Source organism: Sorghum bicolor, chromosome 6 (assembly GCF_000003195.3).
Source record: "Sorghum bicolor cultivar BTx623 chromosome 6, Sorghum_bicolor_NCBIv3, whole genome shotgun sequence".
In the NCBI taxonomy this organism is placed as follows: Eukaryota; Viridiplantae; Streptophyta; class Magnoliopsida; order Poales; family Poaceae; genus Sorghum; species Sorghum bicolor.
Window position 1 is genome coordinate 56,176,828 of NC_012875.2, and position 14,800 is coordinate 56,191,627.

General features: G+C 43.3%; 2 protein-coding genes and 1 long non-coding RNA gene across 5 annotated transcripts; 2 read left to right on the forward strand and 1 right to left on the reverse strand.

Annotated features, from left to right (window-relative positions):
• On the forward strand, window positions 1,630-2,917 carry LOC110436683. Its single transcript, XR_002454513.1, has 2 exons — window positions 1,630-2,135; window positions 2,208-2,917. It is a non-coding gene; the product is annotated as an uncharacterized LOC110436683 (long non-coding RNA).
• LOC110436345 lies at window positions 6,647-9,402 on the forward strand. Of its 2 annotated transcripts, none has more exons than XM_021463215.1 (5): window positions 6,647-7,031; window positions 7,117-7,192; window positions 7,592-7,793; window positions 8,145-8,207; window positions 8,288-9,402. In XM_021463215.1, the coding sequence occupies exons 1-5, from the start codon at window positions 6,913-6,915 to the stop codon at window positions 8,398-8,400; spliced, it is 573 nt and encodes a 190-aa protein (XP_021318890.1). In that variant the 5' UTR covers window positions 6,647-6,912; the 3' UTR covers window positions 8,401-9,402. The 2 variants fall into 2 exon arrangements, with proteins under 2 accessions (XP_021318890.1, XP_021318889.1); XM_021463214.1 differs by having other exon boundaries at window positions 6,673-7,031; window positions 8,319-9,402.
• On the reverse strand, window positions 9,711-14,379 carry LOC8072339 (methyl-CpG-binding domain-containing protein 13). Of its 2 annotated transcripts, XM_021463213.1 has the most exons (6): window positions 13,931-14,379; window positions 13,245-13,349; window positions 12,577-12,657; window positions 12,361-12,465; window positions 11,775-11,924; window positions 9,711-11,208 (listed from the first exon to the last, which is right to left on the reverse strand). In XM_021463213.1, the coding sequence occupies exons 3-6, from the start codon at window positions 12,646-12,648 to the stop codon at window positions 10,240-10,242; spliced, it is 1,296 nt and encodes a 431-aa protein (XP_021318888.1). In that variant the 5' UTR covers window positions 12,649-12,657; window positions 13,245-13,349; window positions 13,931-14,379; the 3' UTR covers window positions 9,711-10,239. The 2 variants fall into 2 exon arrangements, with proteins under 2 accessions (XP_021318888.1, XP_002448522.1); XM_002448477.2 differs by lacking the exon at window positions 13,245-13,349 and having other exon boundaries at window positions 13,931-14,377.

Genomic DNA, 14,800 nt, shown 5'->3' on the forward strand with positions numbered 1-14,800 from the left:
CCACGTCTGCATTTACATGACTGTCTGCCAAGCTCCAGCACCAGCAAGACAAAACTTCCATGATGGACGATCAGTAGCTATTCCATGCACGCATGCTAGCTCCAGCTCAGCTCAATCCGTGGCCGACAGTAGTATTTGCTTTTGTTTCTTTCCTCACATTTTTTCTTGCAAGCTTGGTCACGGGCTCAAATTAAATTCACTATAGTGAATTAAGAGATTACTATTAACCCCAGGCACATCATCCACTGAACATTTGACATTTCAATGAGTGATGGCACGCTGTAGCTTTTCTTTCGGGAAGTAACGTGTCGACGATGCAAGTACATGGAACTGAAGAAAAGGGGCCGGCAGATCACCAGCCTGCAGCAGATCACCGACGCCAAGCTTGCCTCCGGCTCTGGGTGGTGAAAAAGGCTTGCATTCCAAGCGAATTCCTAGTCCGTACCCAGAGAAGAAGCATCACCTTTTGTCTCCTATTCCCCCTCTGGTAGATTGATTGATCTGCTAGGAAGTGTGGTAGCTTTTACAGCTTCGCTTTTCACCCATCGTTTGTCGGTTGCCATCTTTAGACTTTGCTATGAAGAAAGGTATATAGACAACAAAAAAAACTTGTTTTTCTGTCACTCAACAACCCCAACAAAAATCCACGATGTCAAAACATGAACGAACACACGGATAGATAGATTTTATTTTTAGAAAAAAGAGTTGTTTCGGCCTCTGCAGTCACACACAGCCAAACGGATAGACAGACGGAGAGATAGATAGATAGATAGATAGATAGATAGATAGTAAATAGATAGATAGAAAAAACTGCAAATGTACATCTGCATTGCAAGATGTTGTGTTAGGCTTTGTTTAGTTGGTGATTTTTTTTATAAAATGCCACTGTAGCACTTTCGTTTGTATTTGATAATTGTTGTCCAACCATAGACTAACTAGGTTCAAAAGTTTTGTCTCACAAATTACATACGAACTGTGCAATTAGTTATTTTTTATCTATATTTAATGTTCTATGCATGTGCCGTAAGATTCGATGTAACGGAAAATCTTGATCATTTTTGCAAAATGATTCGGGAAGTAAGCAAGGCCTTAATCAGTTGGAGGCACCACCAACCGTATCAGATTACCAACCCGATGGTATGGTTTTGGTTTGGTGACATGTCACTGGTTCTCGAGCTAGCAGGCCAGGCCATCATCAAGTGGCGAGGGCGCTGCTGGTGCTGAAAAGGAGCCTCATCCTGTCAGTCACCGGACGACGGGAGATGAGGTGTCGATGAGATGGGTTTCAATTTCAACCGCGCTGGCGAGCACAACCGGTCGGTAGTGTAGTGCAGAAGACACGGAAAGATTTTTCACGTCAGAGATGGGGCGATCTGGGATCGCATTCGCATCAGATCACAAGAAAAGCGCCAAGGCTTCATGTTCATGTTCATGCTCTGCCTCGTTGCTCTGCAGACAAGCAAGCATATATGCCAGCAAGCAGAGCCTCATGAGACGCAGCAGCTCCTTGCATTCTTCTCATCTTCCTCACAAAGCTTCTGAAATCTGAAGAACGATATATAAATATATAAGCACTAAATATGTTAAGAAAAGTAAAATCAGAGTACGGTAGTACCATTCATTGGTGTTCATCATTATATTACAACTGATCATCATGGACCACAAAATGCCAGATTTGCCAGCCTTATCATTGCCGATTTGTGGGGTAGTAACTAATAAAGCGTCTGGTCTGGTTTCTGGTGCTCCTAATCGGCTTCCTTTAGCGACCGCATGCACTGTGCTGTAGGGCGAAGGACACAGTGGCTGCCGCTGCACTGACTCTGTTTTTTTTTGAAAGATCCGGACGTTACCGGCTTTGATTAATAATAAGAGGAAATTGTGGAAAACATCCGTTTACAAGCGCGAGGAGCGCTCCCCATCGCAGCCTAGGCTACGTGGGGCTTATCTTCCTAGCTGATTACTCGCTACTTACATTTTCAACTAAAGAATTCCTTAACGCTTTGCATCCTGCCAAGGACCATTGATGAGCCATGTCCTTGATATCCACCAGCAGAGAATGTGGCGCCTTTCGTTCTTCCCTGAAGATCACAGCATTTCGCCGGTTCCAGATGTTCCACACAGTCAAAATTGCTAGAGTATGCTCCTTCTTCCCTCCTGCTCTTATTGTTTGGTTAAAACAGTCTTCGAGCTCAAGTGCTTCTTTCCAGGATGTTGGCTGCAAGCTCGGGCAGCCACTCCAAGTAGCCACCAGTTGCCAGACCAGGCGGGAGTAGGGGCATTCGAATAATAAATGATGTGTTGTCTCAAGATTCCGTTCACACAAGGCGTAAAAATAGTTGTTCTTCAAGTGACGCAATTGTAGGCGCGCCGAAGTCCATAGTCTATTTTGCAATAGCAGCCATAAAAAGAGTTTGCACTTGACTCGTGAACTCACCACTGTTGTGTGATTGTGCCGTTCATTCATCCATTCATAGGTCTGGAGTCGCTGTCGCGCAAAGGACGTACCCTAATCCTATGGTTGCAACAAACTTGACCTCTGAACTAGAGGACCTTCGTACCCTAATCCTATGGTTGCAACAAACTTGACCTCTGAACTAGAGGACCTTGCTCTGGTTTAATTTGACATGCATGATGTGTGTTAGCATCTTTTAGGAAAGGCTGAAAGGAATGCATGTGTGTAGATAGACATGAACTACTTGGTCTCACTCTCAACCACCTCCATCCGTCCATGTTGGTCTTTTCTTCTCTTTTCTAGCCTGAAATTTTGTCTAGAAGCTTTAATTTTTTTTGTCTAGAAGCCAGCGAATCATGCAAGTTTATCCGATTGTTTTGAAAGAATTCCGTTCTTCATCCAAACTGACCTGTTCAAGATAAACTGTAGCTAATTACTTAAAATAGGCAATTTTGATTTTCTTTTTATCTGGTCCATACTACTGGGGGCCAGAGTTTTCGGTACTTTGCCTGTTCTGAATGAGGCCAATTCTGCACTGCGCAACAGCAGTTTCACATGTCTCAAAAAAAAAAAATCCTGCCATTTGTTTCTGAAAAGCATCTGTTTTTGACAAATCTCCTGCCAATTGTTGACGTGCCAGAAAACTCTAGGGAAAGCATTATATATTTGTATACGTGACAAGAAAAAATAAAAGAAGAAATGTGTGGTGAAAATTTGACAGCTGACCTAGAGCAACTAACAACAGATGTCCACTTGCTAGCAAAAGTCTTTTGGCTTTGCACGTACCACGCGTATATTATACCATTTCCAAAGAATATGCTTCTTATTGGTGAGTCTTAGGACATAAATCTACCTTAATGATGTGAATTAGGCCAACATTATTCTGTTAAAAAGTTGCATCTCATCATGAGATGGCATGGGATCAAATTACCAGCTTCATATGGCATCTGCAGCTTCAGTGTAAACAACCAATCATTGAGCGGCTTTCTATCTGCATACTCCCCATTTGGAGGCCCAGTCTGCTTTGATTGCACTTTGCAGTAGCTTTTTACAGATGATAAAGCCCAGCACCACAAGACAGCCTGCATTATTTCAAGATCATCTCTAAAGGATTTCAACTGAAAACAAAAACATGGGAAAAATGCAGCACATAAAATTTACAAGGAAGCCACACGTCAATACTTGGGCCTCTCAAAACAGAAATTTTTTTAGCAGTTCTGAATACTGTTCCGAAAATAGTTCCAAGGACCACAAGCAAACGGAGATAAGACCTCTGGTCTGTACTTGAGTAGTCCAATGCATCTCCCAACAGCTGATGTTGGCATCAACAATTATAACTCAACCACAATGTGGTAACCCAAACAAAGAACAAGCATAGCTGCCATCCACATTCAAGTTCAAGATTCGATGAAAAAAGTACACATCAAAACAACATTTTCAACTGGAATAAAAGCGAAACTCTGACCAATGTAGCAGAAGGCAAATACAGGTAGAATTTAGGCCTTGTTTAGTTCACCCAAAAAAATAAAAAACTTTTCAAGATTTTCCGTCGCATCGAATTTTGCGGCACATGCATGAAACACTAAATTAGACGAAAACAAAAACTAATTCCACAGTTTACATGTAAATCACGAGATGAATCTTTTGAGTCTAGTTAGTCCATAATTAAACAATAATTACCAAATAAAAAAGAAGGTGCTACAGTATCAAAACCAAAAAAATTGAAACTAAACAAGGCCTTAGGGGGTGTTTGGCACGGCTCCTCACGGAGGCTCCTCTAGAGGAGCCAAAGCCGTCTTAGAGAAGTCATAATTTATAGTTTCGCCAAAACGGCTCCGGCTCCTCTGCTTTTTACTTAAAAACAGGTTCTCATAAAACGTTCGGCATGACTCCTCTGGAGGAGTCAGAGCTGGAGTCAGAGAGGAACTATGCCAAACAGGCCTTTAGTTCGATATCACGATGCACATTAAAAGTCTACCAAGTTACATAGTAATACACAGATGGCTGCTCATCGATACAGTAGTACACTACAGTCCAGATCATTTTTTGGGATACTGAGGCTGCTCTAACAAGTAACAATGCAACAAGTGAATGCATGATCAAGTTGCTACAAACAACAGAAAGTATTGCCAAGTCTACCAGCAGACAGCTTCCTGTGAATTAGACTGATCCCATCAGCGCAAGGTAGCATATGACAACTATATTAGACTATTAGTTATGGATCCTATACACAGTTACAACGAGCTGCAGTCTTGCAACATGCATCCTTGTTGAGGCAAGGGCCAAAGAGAGCTAAGACTAGGGGGTGCCCAAGACTAGGACTTCAATTTGCTTCTGATCTGTCCTCCATGTTTCCACATTTCCCAGATTGAACATGTTATCCCTCTTTGTTTAGTTGCAATTTTTTTTAAAAAAAATAGATACGGTAGCATTTTCGTTTGTATTTGACAAATATTGTTCAATTATAAGCTTAAAAGATTCATCTTCTAAGTATAATTAATTATTTTTAATCTATATTTAATGTTCTATATATGTGCTATAAGATTCGATGTGACAAAAATTTTAAAGATTTTGTAAAAATTTTGGGAAGTAAACAAAGCCGGGCACATGGGTCATGGCCGCCGCTTCCGTCAGTCCCGTGCATGAGGGGAGATTTTTTTTTTCCTTTTTTCTTTTCTTAAGTTAATTAATTGATTTAAAAAAATCTAAAAATCAATCATCGACGGTTCGTATATTTATTTAAGCCTCTTTGGGTAACGGGTAAAGGATGTACTGTACCTTCTGTTAAAAGTTGCATCTCACCAGGCGATGGCATGTGATCAGATTACCAGGCCGATCACGTTCACGGAGACGGAGACGGAGATTACTCCCCTCTTCGTAGTCATGCCAGCGCCGGATGCCATGGACCGCCGCGGCGTCTTCAGTCGTGCCAGCGCCGGATGCCAATGCCATGGACCCCCGCGCCGCCGCCAAAGCCGCGGCGTCCGCGAAGGTGGAGGAGTTCCGCCGCAGCATGCTCGAGTTTTTTTCGCGATCGGGTTTGTACCCGTTTTTCATTAAGAGGAAGAGCAACAAGGTACACAAGCCTTACACGAACAAGGCGCAGGCGAGCAGCCTAACACCCACCAGGAAGACCTACTTCTACTGGAACGCGGAAAAAACTAATTACATATGGCCCTGATTTTGCGACCAGAGAACTTGCAGGGCCAGCAGCGGCGCATAGCCTGCGGACGCCCACTCCTCACCCTCGGCGGCGATCGCGGCGACTACCTCATGCACAGAAGACGGTGCGCGCCCAAATACTCTTGCGTTGCGTTCCTTCCATAGCCTCCAAGAAATTAGAAGTAGCAGGCTGTCGAACAGCCCTCGTGAGTCCACGTCAAGCCGCTTTCGCAGATCGATCCACCAATCACCTAGCTCGTGATCACCGGATGGCATCAAGTCGACCATTTGAAGACGGTCAAGGACGCCGAACCAAACCTGGCGCGCGAAAATACAAGCCAAAAACAGATGGCTCACTGTCTCGGCGTGCTGATCACAGAGCGCACAATCGTCATTGATTTGCAGGCCATGGCGCTTGCGTCGCTCCGCGGTCCAGAGCCTCCGGTGTAGGGCTAGCCAGAAGAACATCTTAATCTTTGGTGGCGCCTTGGTCTGCCAGAGCTCTTTTGCGCCGAGCAACCTGGTGGAGCCGGCAAAGAATGCACGATATGCCGAGGAAGCTGAGTACGCGCCGTCCGCGGACCACTTCCAGATGAAGCGATCTGGCAGATGAGCCTGGAGCTGAACAGAGCGCAGGATTTCCCAGACCTGCAGGTATTCACGCAGGACCTGTACAGTCAAGGCACCAGAGACATCGCGTGCCCACTGGTTGTCGAGGACAGCTTCCCTTAGCGTTCGCTTCCTCCCAGTACGCGACGTCGCCGCGAAAAGGGATGGCGCAAACCTGTGTAGCGGCCCGACCGAAGCCCAGCAGTCGGTCCACAAGCGCACCGATGCGCCGTCGCCAACCGCCACAGTGATGCTGGCCGCGCACATCGCGGCGACGCACGGCTCTGTTCGCGACGGCAGCGACGTCCAGCAACGTCGTGGCTCGGAACGAGATAGCCACTCCCATCGTAGCCTTAACGCATAACCAGCAACTCGCAGATCAATTAACCCAAGGCCACCAAGGTCAGTCGGCCGGCATACAGCAGGCCAAGCCAAACGGCAATTCCCACCGCTGCAAGAGTCATTGCCAGTCCAGACAAAGGCGCGCCTCCTTTTGTCAATCTGAGAGATGGCCCAGGCTGATAGGCAGCAGGCGATGCTCAGGTGAATGGGGATGGCTGACAGGGTGGATCCGGTTAGAGTGACCCTCCCTGCATTTGTTAGCATCCCCGCCTTCCAGGTCGGGATTCTTGCAGCGACCGCATCGATCAAAGGTTGCTCATCAGCACGGCACAGACGTCACCGAGACGATGACCAAGCTTGGAGTGAGACCCTCGCGGCCGCCACCCAAGCGGTGGTTCCCGGGCCTCGCTGGGTGGTTCCGGCGCCTCGCGCGGCTGTGGCGCCTATTCTTGGCTCTAATAACTCGGTAACCCCTTAGTTCCATCCCTCTCCATCCAGATCCTGTTTTCGATTTCGCCTGTGTACTTCAATGTCGTTCTCTTCTATTGAAGACGAGAATTGCCCGGCTGCTCTGAGGATCGTAAGCTTGTCAAGGATTGTCTCGACCACTACAACCGTCAGCATCCGGTTCGTGCCTTGCCTCACCCTACTCTGCATACGCATCACACGCACGGATTATTAAATGTGTCAATGTACGATAAACTGCCGCTCTGAATTTGGGTTGTACTCCCTTCATTCCAAATTTTATCTTTTCTAGATACATAAAATTTTGGTGAATATGTAGCTAAAACAATGTATCTAGAGACTAGAGAAGCCAAAAATATCTTATATTTTTTATTTGAAAGGAGGCAGTACCATAGTAATTGTTTCAGTTTGATACTCGGAAACCAGTTACTGGATCTTCCCCATGGAATTCACTTCCTATTCCTATCTGTATACTTGCGTTTTTTTCCCCCTTTTATTTAACTTGATATATTCACTTTCTCCTTACCCCGGCCGTGAATGATTGGATTGGTTTTGAGTCAGGGCAATGAGTATGAGCCTGTTTTTGGCATCGTGACCCACAATCCCCATATGCACAATGGCATTTGCTGGATCCATGGGAACTTTGTGGCTCGGAAGAAGGGCTCTGGTGTCTTCTCGTTCCTTACTGCTCCACGGGCTGTCTTCTTCTTCGAGCTTGCTTACATGCATGGTTTCAAAGGAGTTGTCACATGCACCACCGTAGGTATGGTCTACTTCCCTCTAGCTCGATGCATCTTCTCTTCTTGTTTCTCGTATGTGTTCGCTGGAAGATCATGCGTTTCGTTTGCTAGTGCCAAGAGTAGGTAAAATCTGGGAAATACCATAGCACTAGCACCCTCCTGCCTTTGCAGAAAAAATCTACCGCTGCGTGGATCCACCTTTGTGCATATTTTAGGACCCGTGCTATCATAGGTCATGAATGAATATGAATATATGATGATGCATTCGATGGTTATAGTCTATATGGTGTATTTATTTGGTATATAAACCTCACTAGTGACATTAATTCTAATGTTTTCTGTATAATTTTTTTTGCTGGTCCTTCTATTTTCAGAGGAACCAGCCTACAGTGTCTTGGGTTACCCTCTTTGGCGGGCTACACGTACTAGTGGCATAGGTATGAACTCCACCCCTCCCTCCCAATTCTCCTCCCACACACCAGAGACCTCAGGATCGTTCACTATACTCATTTTTTAGATATTGCTTGCATTCCTATGTTTTCTTGTAGTGGATTCCTTCTGCAAGACATGCTACTGTCGATTTGGTATTCCACGTCCTGGCGTACAGAAGATATCTGCTTGTGGACATAACAATGTGGCGGAAGTCTGTGAAATGTGCTATTGTCGCTCCCATACGCTGCATCCGGACCCTGGACAATTTGCGTTTGGCTATCACCATCCTTACCACCCCTACCCTAAGCACTAATATTACTGATCGCAGTGGGGCTGTTTGTTTTGAAATTATTGTTAACTGTTACAGGCATGGACTTGGTCTTACTCTCAACCATCTCCATCCGTCCATGTTGGTCTTTTCTTTTTCTTTTCTAGCCTGAAACTTTGTCTAGAAGCTTTAAATTTTTGTCTAGAAGCCAGATTTTCTTTTTATCTGATCTTCACCACTGGTAACCAGAGTTTTCCGTACTTTGTCTTGTCTATTTGTTTTGACTTCTGAATGAGGCCAATTCTATCTCTTTTTTTTTCTTTTTCTTTTACACAAGATGAGGCCAATTCTGCACTTCTGAACAGCAGTTTCACATGTGTTGAAAAAGATCTCCGCCAATTGTTTCTGAAAAGCATCTGTTTTTGAAAAATCTCCTGCCAATTATTCGCGTGCAAGAGAACTAAAGGGAAAGCATTATATACTTGTATACGTGACAAAGAAACAAATTTTAAAATAAAAGAAATGTATGGTGAAAATTTGACAGCTGACCTAGAACAACTAACAACAGGTGTCCAACTTGCTAGCAAAAGTCTTTTGGCTTTGCACGTACCACGAGCATATATTATATTACATCCAAAGACTATGCTTCCTTTGGTGAGCCTTAGGACATCATTCTACCCTAATGATGTGAATTAGGCCAACATTATTCTGTTAAAAGTTGCATCTCATCATGAGATGGCATGGGATCACATTACCAGGCCGAACCTTCAGCTTGATATGGCATCTGCAGCTTCAGTGTAACAACCAATCATTGACCAGCTTTCTATCTGCATACTCCATTTGGAGTATCCACAAGCTTTTTACAGATGATAAAGCCCAGCACCACAAGAGAGCCTGCATCATTACAAGATCATCTCCCAAAGATTTCAACTGAAAAAAAAAACATGGGAAAAGTGCAGCACATCAAAATTTACAAGCTTTGAGCCCTTGTCTCACAAGTCAATGCCTGGACCTCTCAGAACACATTTTTTGCAGCTGTTCTGAAAATAATTCCAAGGAGGCAAGGACCACAAGCAAACGGAGATAAGACCAGTGATCTGTACTTGAGTACTTTCCAAGGCATCCAATGCATCTCCCAACAACTGATGTTGGCATCAACATTATAACTCAACCACAATGTGGTAACCCAAACAAAGAACAAGCATAGCTGCCATCCATATTCAAGTACTTCAAGATTCAATGAAGAAAGTACACAGCAAAACAACATTTTCAACTGGAATAAAAGCGAAACTCTGAACAGTGCAGCAGAAGCCAAATACAGGTAGAACTTAGTCCGATATCATGATGCACATTAAAAGTCTACCAAGTAATGCACAGATGGCTGCTCGTAGACACAGTAGTACAGTACAGTCCATATCATTTCCTGGGATATTGAGGCTGCTCTAACAAGTAACAATGCAATAAGTGAATGCATGATCAAGTTGCTACAAAAACACAAACAACAGAAAGTATTGCCAAGTCTACCACCAGACAGCTTCCTGTGAATTAGACTGATCCCATCAGCGCAAGGTAGAATATGACAACTATATTAGACTATTAGTTATGGATCCTCTACACAGTTACAACGAGCTGGAGTCTTGCTTGCAGCATGCATCCTTGTTGAGGCAAGGGCCAAAGAGAGCTAAAACTAGGATTAGGACTAGGACTTGAGTTTGCTTGTGCTCTGTCCATGCCAGGTAAGAACCTGTTTTCGTATTTCCAGAATGAATTCACTGGGGAGGGAACCAACCACTGCCGCAGAACTTATCTGATGACCTTGGCATAACATGATTGACTTGTGCGTGGTTTCTGTTACCATCATAAGCCGAAGCAGACCAGTTGGCTGCAGTGTTTTTATTCATGCTCTGTGGTGGAAGGTAGTAGTCTCTATTACCATCATAAGCTGAAGATCGATATGCTCGAGCGTCATCAAGAACAGGAATATCACCCAGAAGAGTCCTGAATGCAAACACAAGGCATGGGTCTGACCAGACATGTTGAAATAGTGACGACAGGGCAGATCCAGATAAACCATCAGATGTTTCACCTTGTCCTGCTTGTTGTCGCAGAACAGGAGCCTCAGCTGGTGCATTCTGGCATCCAGCATCTCCTGAAGAGTGTGGGAAGGATGCTCCCTGTGTTTGATTGGGAACTGAAGGAAGGTTTTCTGCTGAACTCCTGGTAGATTCTCCATCTTTCCTCTCAGGAAGTACAGAAGAATTTGTCTTTCGCCTAGGTTTTTGGATTTGCTTTGGTTGTGGATCATTAGTGATGTCTGTCTGTGTGCCACTATGTCCATCTCTGGGTGTGTTATTTGCTTCCTGGCTAATCTTCAGTGCAGCTAAACGAGGTGATGATCTCAGAGGTACAGCAATCCCTTTGACAGGTTTGGTTTTGTACTTCTTTTCCTTTGGTTTCTCCTTCACATTTGCTCCTTTCCTAGTGACAAATTTAGCTTCCCCTGGAGTCTCTTCTATGAAGCCTGATTGGATGCTCTTACCTTCTGAAGCTTCAACCTGATCAGCTTCCCTTTGGATTGAGTTTATATCATCAGGCTTACACAATGTAACATTTTCAGCATTCTCTCCACTTTTTGGATTTAGCAGAGCATGTCCCAGCGTATTGGTACCTTTCAGTAGATCATATCGATTAGACTTGTCAGCAGTATCCAGTGGTGTATGATCCGATAGTTTTCCTGTCTGAATTTTACAGAACAAATCAATAGTTGGGGTAGTAACAGTCATTTATGAAAGAGCAATACCAACAAGAAAAGAAGTCCTTCCAATTCACTCAGAGTACAAAATGACAGCCCACACCAATACAAGATGCATCTTACATCAAGCATAACAGAGGTGCATTGCAAGTACACATTCGACAGACTCAGAACCAGTGTGTATCAAGAGCAATGCTTGTGTTCAGGAGCCTATAGAATTTTTTTTCTTTCCAAAAGAACGGCGAGGGATGATTTGCCAGTGCATATAGGAAATATGAAATGAAGCTTTTTACAGTCCTTGGGGAAGGACCAAAATTACAACTAGGGATTCGGTACCTCCCAAGTTATAATTTGTGGAATCTCTTCATACTTATCAAAGGATGGTAAAATAATTCATATGAAATTCATACACCTGTGCCTTAAAAAGAATCATAATACCTTAAGAATGAACTCCTTGTTGATTTGCATCTAATTGTCAATCCAATATTCTAGCTAAGACAAGGTATCGAGGGGAAGTTCAGATGTGGGTAAAAACTTGAAGATGCAACTTACATGATGAGATTGGTCCCCTTCAGTATGCAGGTCCCCAATTTTTCTCTTGTTTGGCAATCTAAAACATTGATTGATGTCTCCAGATTCAAGATAGCGGTGCACATCCTTGAGAGAGTGAAATTTATATCCATTGATTGGATCAATATAGAACTGCGGATCGAAACGAACTGACTGGTTACAGTTGAGGAACAAATGGCTTATAGAAAGTCAGGTATCACAATGAAGCCTTAAGTAATACTCCCCCTCTGTGCCTGAAAGCTTCAACCCCTAGAATCCGTGCCAGTCAAACTTTTTTAAGTTTGACCAATTTCATAGAAAAGAGCATCAATATCTATGACATAAAATGAGTATCTTATAAAAATATATTCTATGATAAATCTAACGGTATTAATTTGGTACTATAAATCTTAGCCTTTTTTTGTAGAAATTCGGACAAAGTTTTAAAAGTTTGACTTAAGACAACTCTAGAAGTTGAAGCTTTCAGGAACAGAGGGAATACGAGATAACATCTTAAAAAAAACAAGGTCAAAAGAAACTTATCAGTTTGAGATATTTTGACAATCGAATCAGGGGATCGATGATATACCGTGTCACCCTTGACTCTAGATCCATATAGGTTCTTTCTAGGTCTGTATTCTTTCAACCAACCATCAGGCAACCCCTCTCCAGCAGGTTCAATCTTGCCATCAACCTAAGCAGGTAGTAGCAAGTGGAAATGTAAGCAAAACTGTCAAATAGAACGGCCACATAAAAGAAAAAGGAAAAGAAAAGGAGAAAGGGAAGGACCTTCAAATCTACATACCAATGCAGCAGATTTTGCAGAAACAATCTTGCTTTGAGTTATATAATCATCAGAGCCCTCACAAGAATCCATAGTTACGCCCTGTAGAACAACAGAAGATCCTGTTTAGCTCAGCGACAATGAGACAATGTTAAGTCACACAAGGAAACATAGGCTTGTTTGGATACAAAAGTATTTTTGGAGTTTTAGGAAAAATACCATGGTTTTGTTGTGCCATGAAGTGTTTGGTCACAACATTATAGTTTTTTTAAAAAAACATAGTATTGCTAAAACTGAATTCTGTTTGGAGTTTTTAAAACTCCACTCTAGACCTCTCTTTTTTTTTTCTAAAACATGGTTTTGCATGTCTATGGGTTCTAAAACTGCAGTTTCTTAATACCAGGGTTTCTTAATTAAGAATGAATCCAAACAGGGCCCTATGCTATTATTAATAAGGAAGTATGAATGGAGTTTGCTTTGTATTTATGTTCTTCAATGAAATGTGTTGCTTTATGTGTTGCGCTAAGAAAACCAATGGAACAGGCACAAGGCCATGGAGGGATGTAGCAGTAGCACTACTGCACTAGGCTCAAAACAAACCTGAGAACCTGAAATTGTATTTATCCATTCCTAACTCGAATTCACTCATTCGGTCATTAATGGAACGTGACAATCTAAGCAAATCCTACCCCAGAGATGACCGACTGTGCCCATGAGAAGTGAGCATCCCAGCTGTCAAAGAAAAGTGTGCATCCCTACTTCAACGAAAACAGTTCGCCATACAATCTCAGATTCTGAAACAACCAAAACACTTTTAACTATGAGTGTCAAATATTAGTATTATATAACCTGCCCAGCAAGTTGCTTTGAAGATTAACTGAATAAAAAAAGTTATAAAATAAAGCTCCAAATACCTAAGTTAACCAAAAAAATTCCTAACTGAAAGGTCCCTTTTCATGAAAATTGCCTTTTTCTCAGTTGACTGTCCAAATCGCGCATTAGCATGGTGCATGTGCAGAGAAACAATTTAAGTACGAGTCCTAGTCTTGAGCAATTTTTAATTCACAGAAACTAGCGAACTACTGGACCAAGCTACACACGTCCGTCAAGAACCTATCTTTTTGCATAGTTTCTTCATCCAGATCCATAATCTCACACACATGCATATCACCAAACCAAGCAGCACAGAGAAAGAGTTGCACATGATATCTCCAAAGCACCCGCTCGTGTTCTAAACAACAATCCAAGCTCTGAGTTTCGGAGACCCAAAGAGCCCCCAATAGCGCATAAAAAAAATCAGCCAAAATACAACCTGTATTACTTATACACTGACTGGCTCAAAATAGCAGCAAGAAACGAGCAAGAAAGAACTCACCAGGCGGCGCTACTGCTCGGTTTGGACGGCCATGGATGGAGCTCGGTTTCCGCAGAGATTGCCACCGACAGGAGGAGAGGAGGAAGAGGAGGACACGGCAAGGTAGCTGCTGTAGCGCCCCACTGCTCCACCTCCACGCACTAGTAGGAAGGAGCAGGAGGAAAGGCAGCAGCTTTCTTTTACCTGTGGCGAGTGCCCTGATGCCGCCGCGAGCCCGCGACTTTTGTCCGCTCCTCGGATACGATACGATTGAGGTGCTGCGTGCTGCTGGTGGTGGTGTCATGTGTCGACTGTGACATCGTCCTCTGGCCTCTGCGACATTAACCTCTTGCGCTGCGCTCCCTCTGCTCTCTGATCGGGAATCCTGTATGCTGCAGCCTGCAGCCGACCATTTTCTTCCTCCTCCTCCTTGTCCTTGCGCTTTGGGTTTTGCTAACCACGGAGTAGATCAGGCAGCGTAATGCAGAACTGCAAAGCACCACTCATCAGCTTTGCTCCAAAAAGAATACGTACAGAAATTCACAGGCACCTTTTTCTCTCTTCTTTTTCGATGGTCGTGATGGTGATTAGAGTTCAGTCAATGTTGTTTCTGCATGTATGGTGTGTCAGCTTTGTAGCATTACTATCACGAGTAGTACTCACTAGTACTGTACTAGTACTGCTGATTTTTGTTTGTGAAAAAAGCTTTTAGGTATGGTAGCACATTAGTAACTATATTAATTAGTGTTCAATCATAGATTAATTAGGTTTAAAAAAATCGTTTTATAAAATACATGCAAATGTTTAATCTATATTAATGCTCTATGTATATGTCTAGACATTTAATTTGATAGGACAAAAAGTTTTAAACTGGGCCGTACAATTCTGCAC

What these genes read in the sequence shown, in the direction of transcription:
- LOC8072339 (XM_021463213.1), bottom strand. Translation starts at nt 12,648, where the DNA reads ATGGATTCTTGTGAGGGCTCTGATGATTATATAACTCAAAGCAAGATT. An exon ending in CTAGAGTCAAGGGTGACACG is followed by an intron (nt 11,925 to 12,360) that starts GTATATCATCGA and finishes TTCGATCCGCAG; the next exon opens with TTCTATATTGATCCAATCAA. An exon ending in AAGGGGACCAATCTCATCAT is followed by an intron (nt 11,209 to 11,774) that starts GTAAGTTGCATC and finishes TGTAAAATTCAG; the next exon opens with ACAGGAAAACTATCGGATCA.
- LOC110436345 (XM_021463214.1), top strand. Translation starts at nt 6,913, where the DNA reads ATGACCAAGCTTGGAGTGAGACCCTCGCGGCCGCCACCCAAGCGGTGG. An exon ending in TTCTTGGCTCTAATAACTCG is followed by an intron (nt 7,032 to 7,116) that starts GTAACCCCTTAG and finishes CTTCTATTGAAG; the next exon opens with ACGAGAATTGCCCGGCTGCT. An exon ending in TACACGTACTAGTGGCATAG is followed by an intron (nt 8,208 to 8,318) that starts GTATGAACTCCA and finishes GTTTTCTTGTAG; the next exon opens with TGGATTCCTTCTGCAAGACA.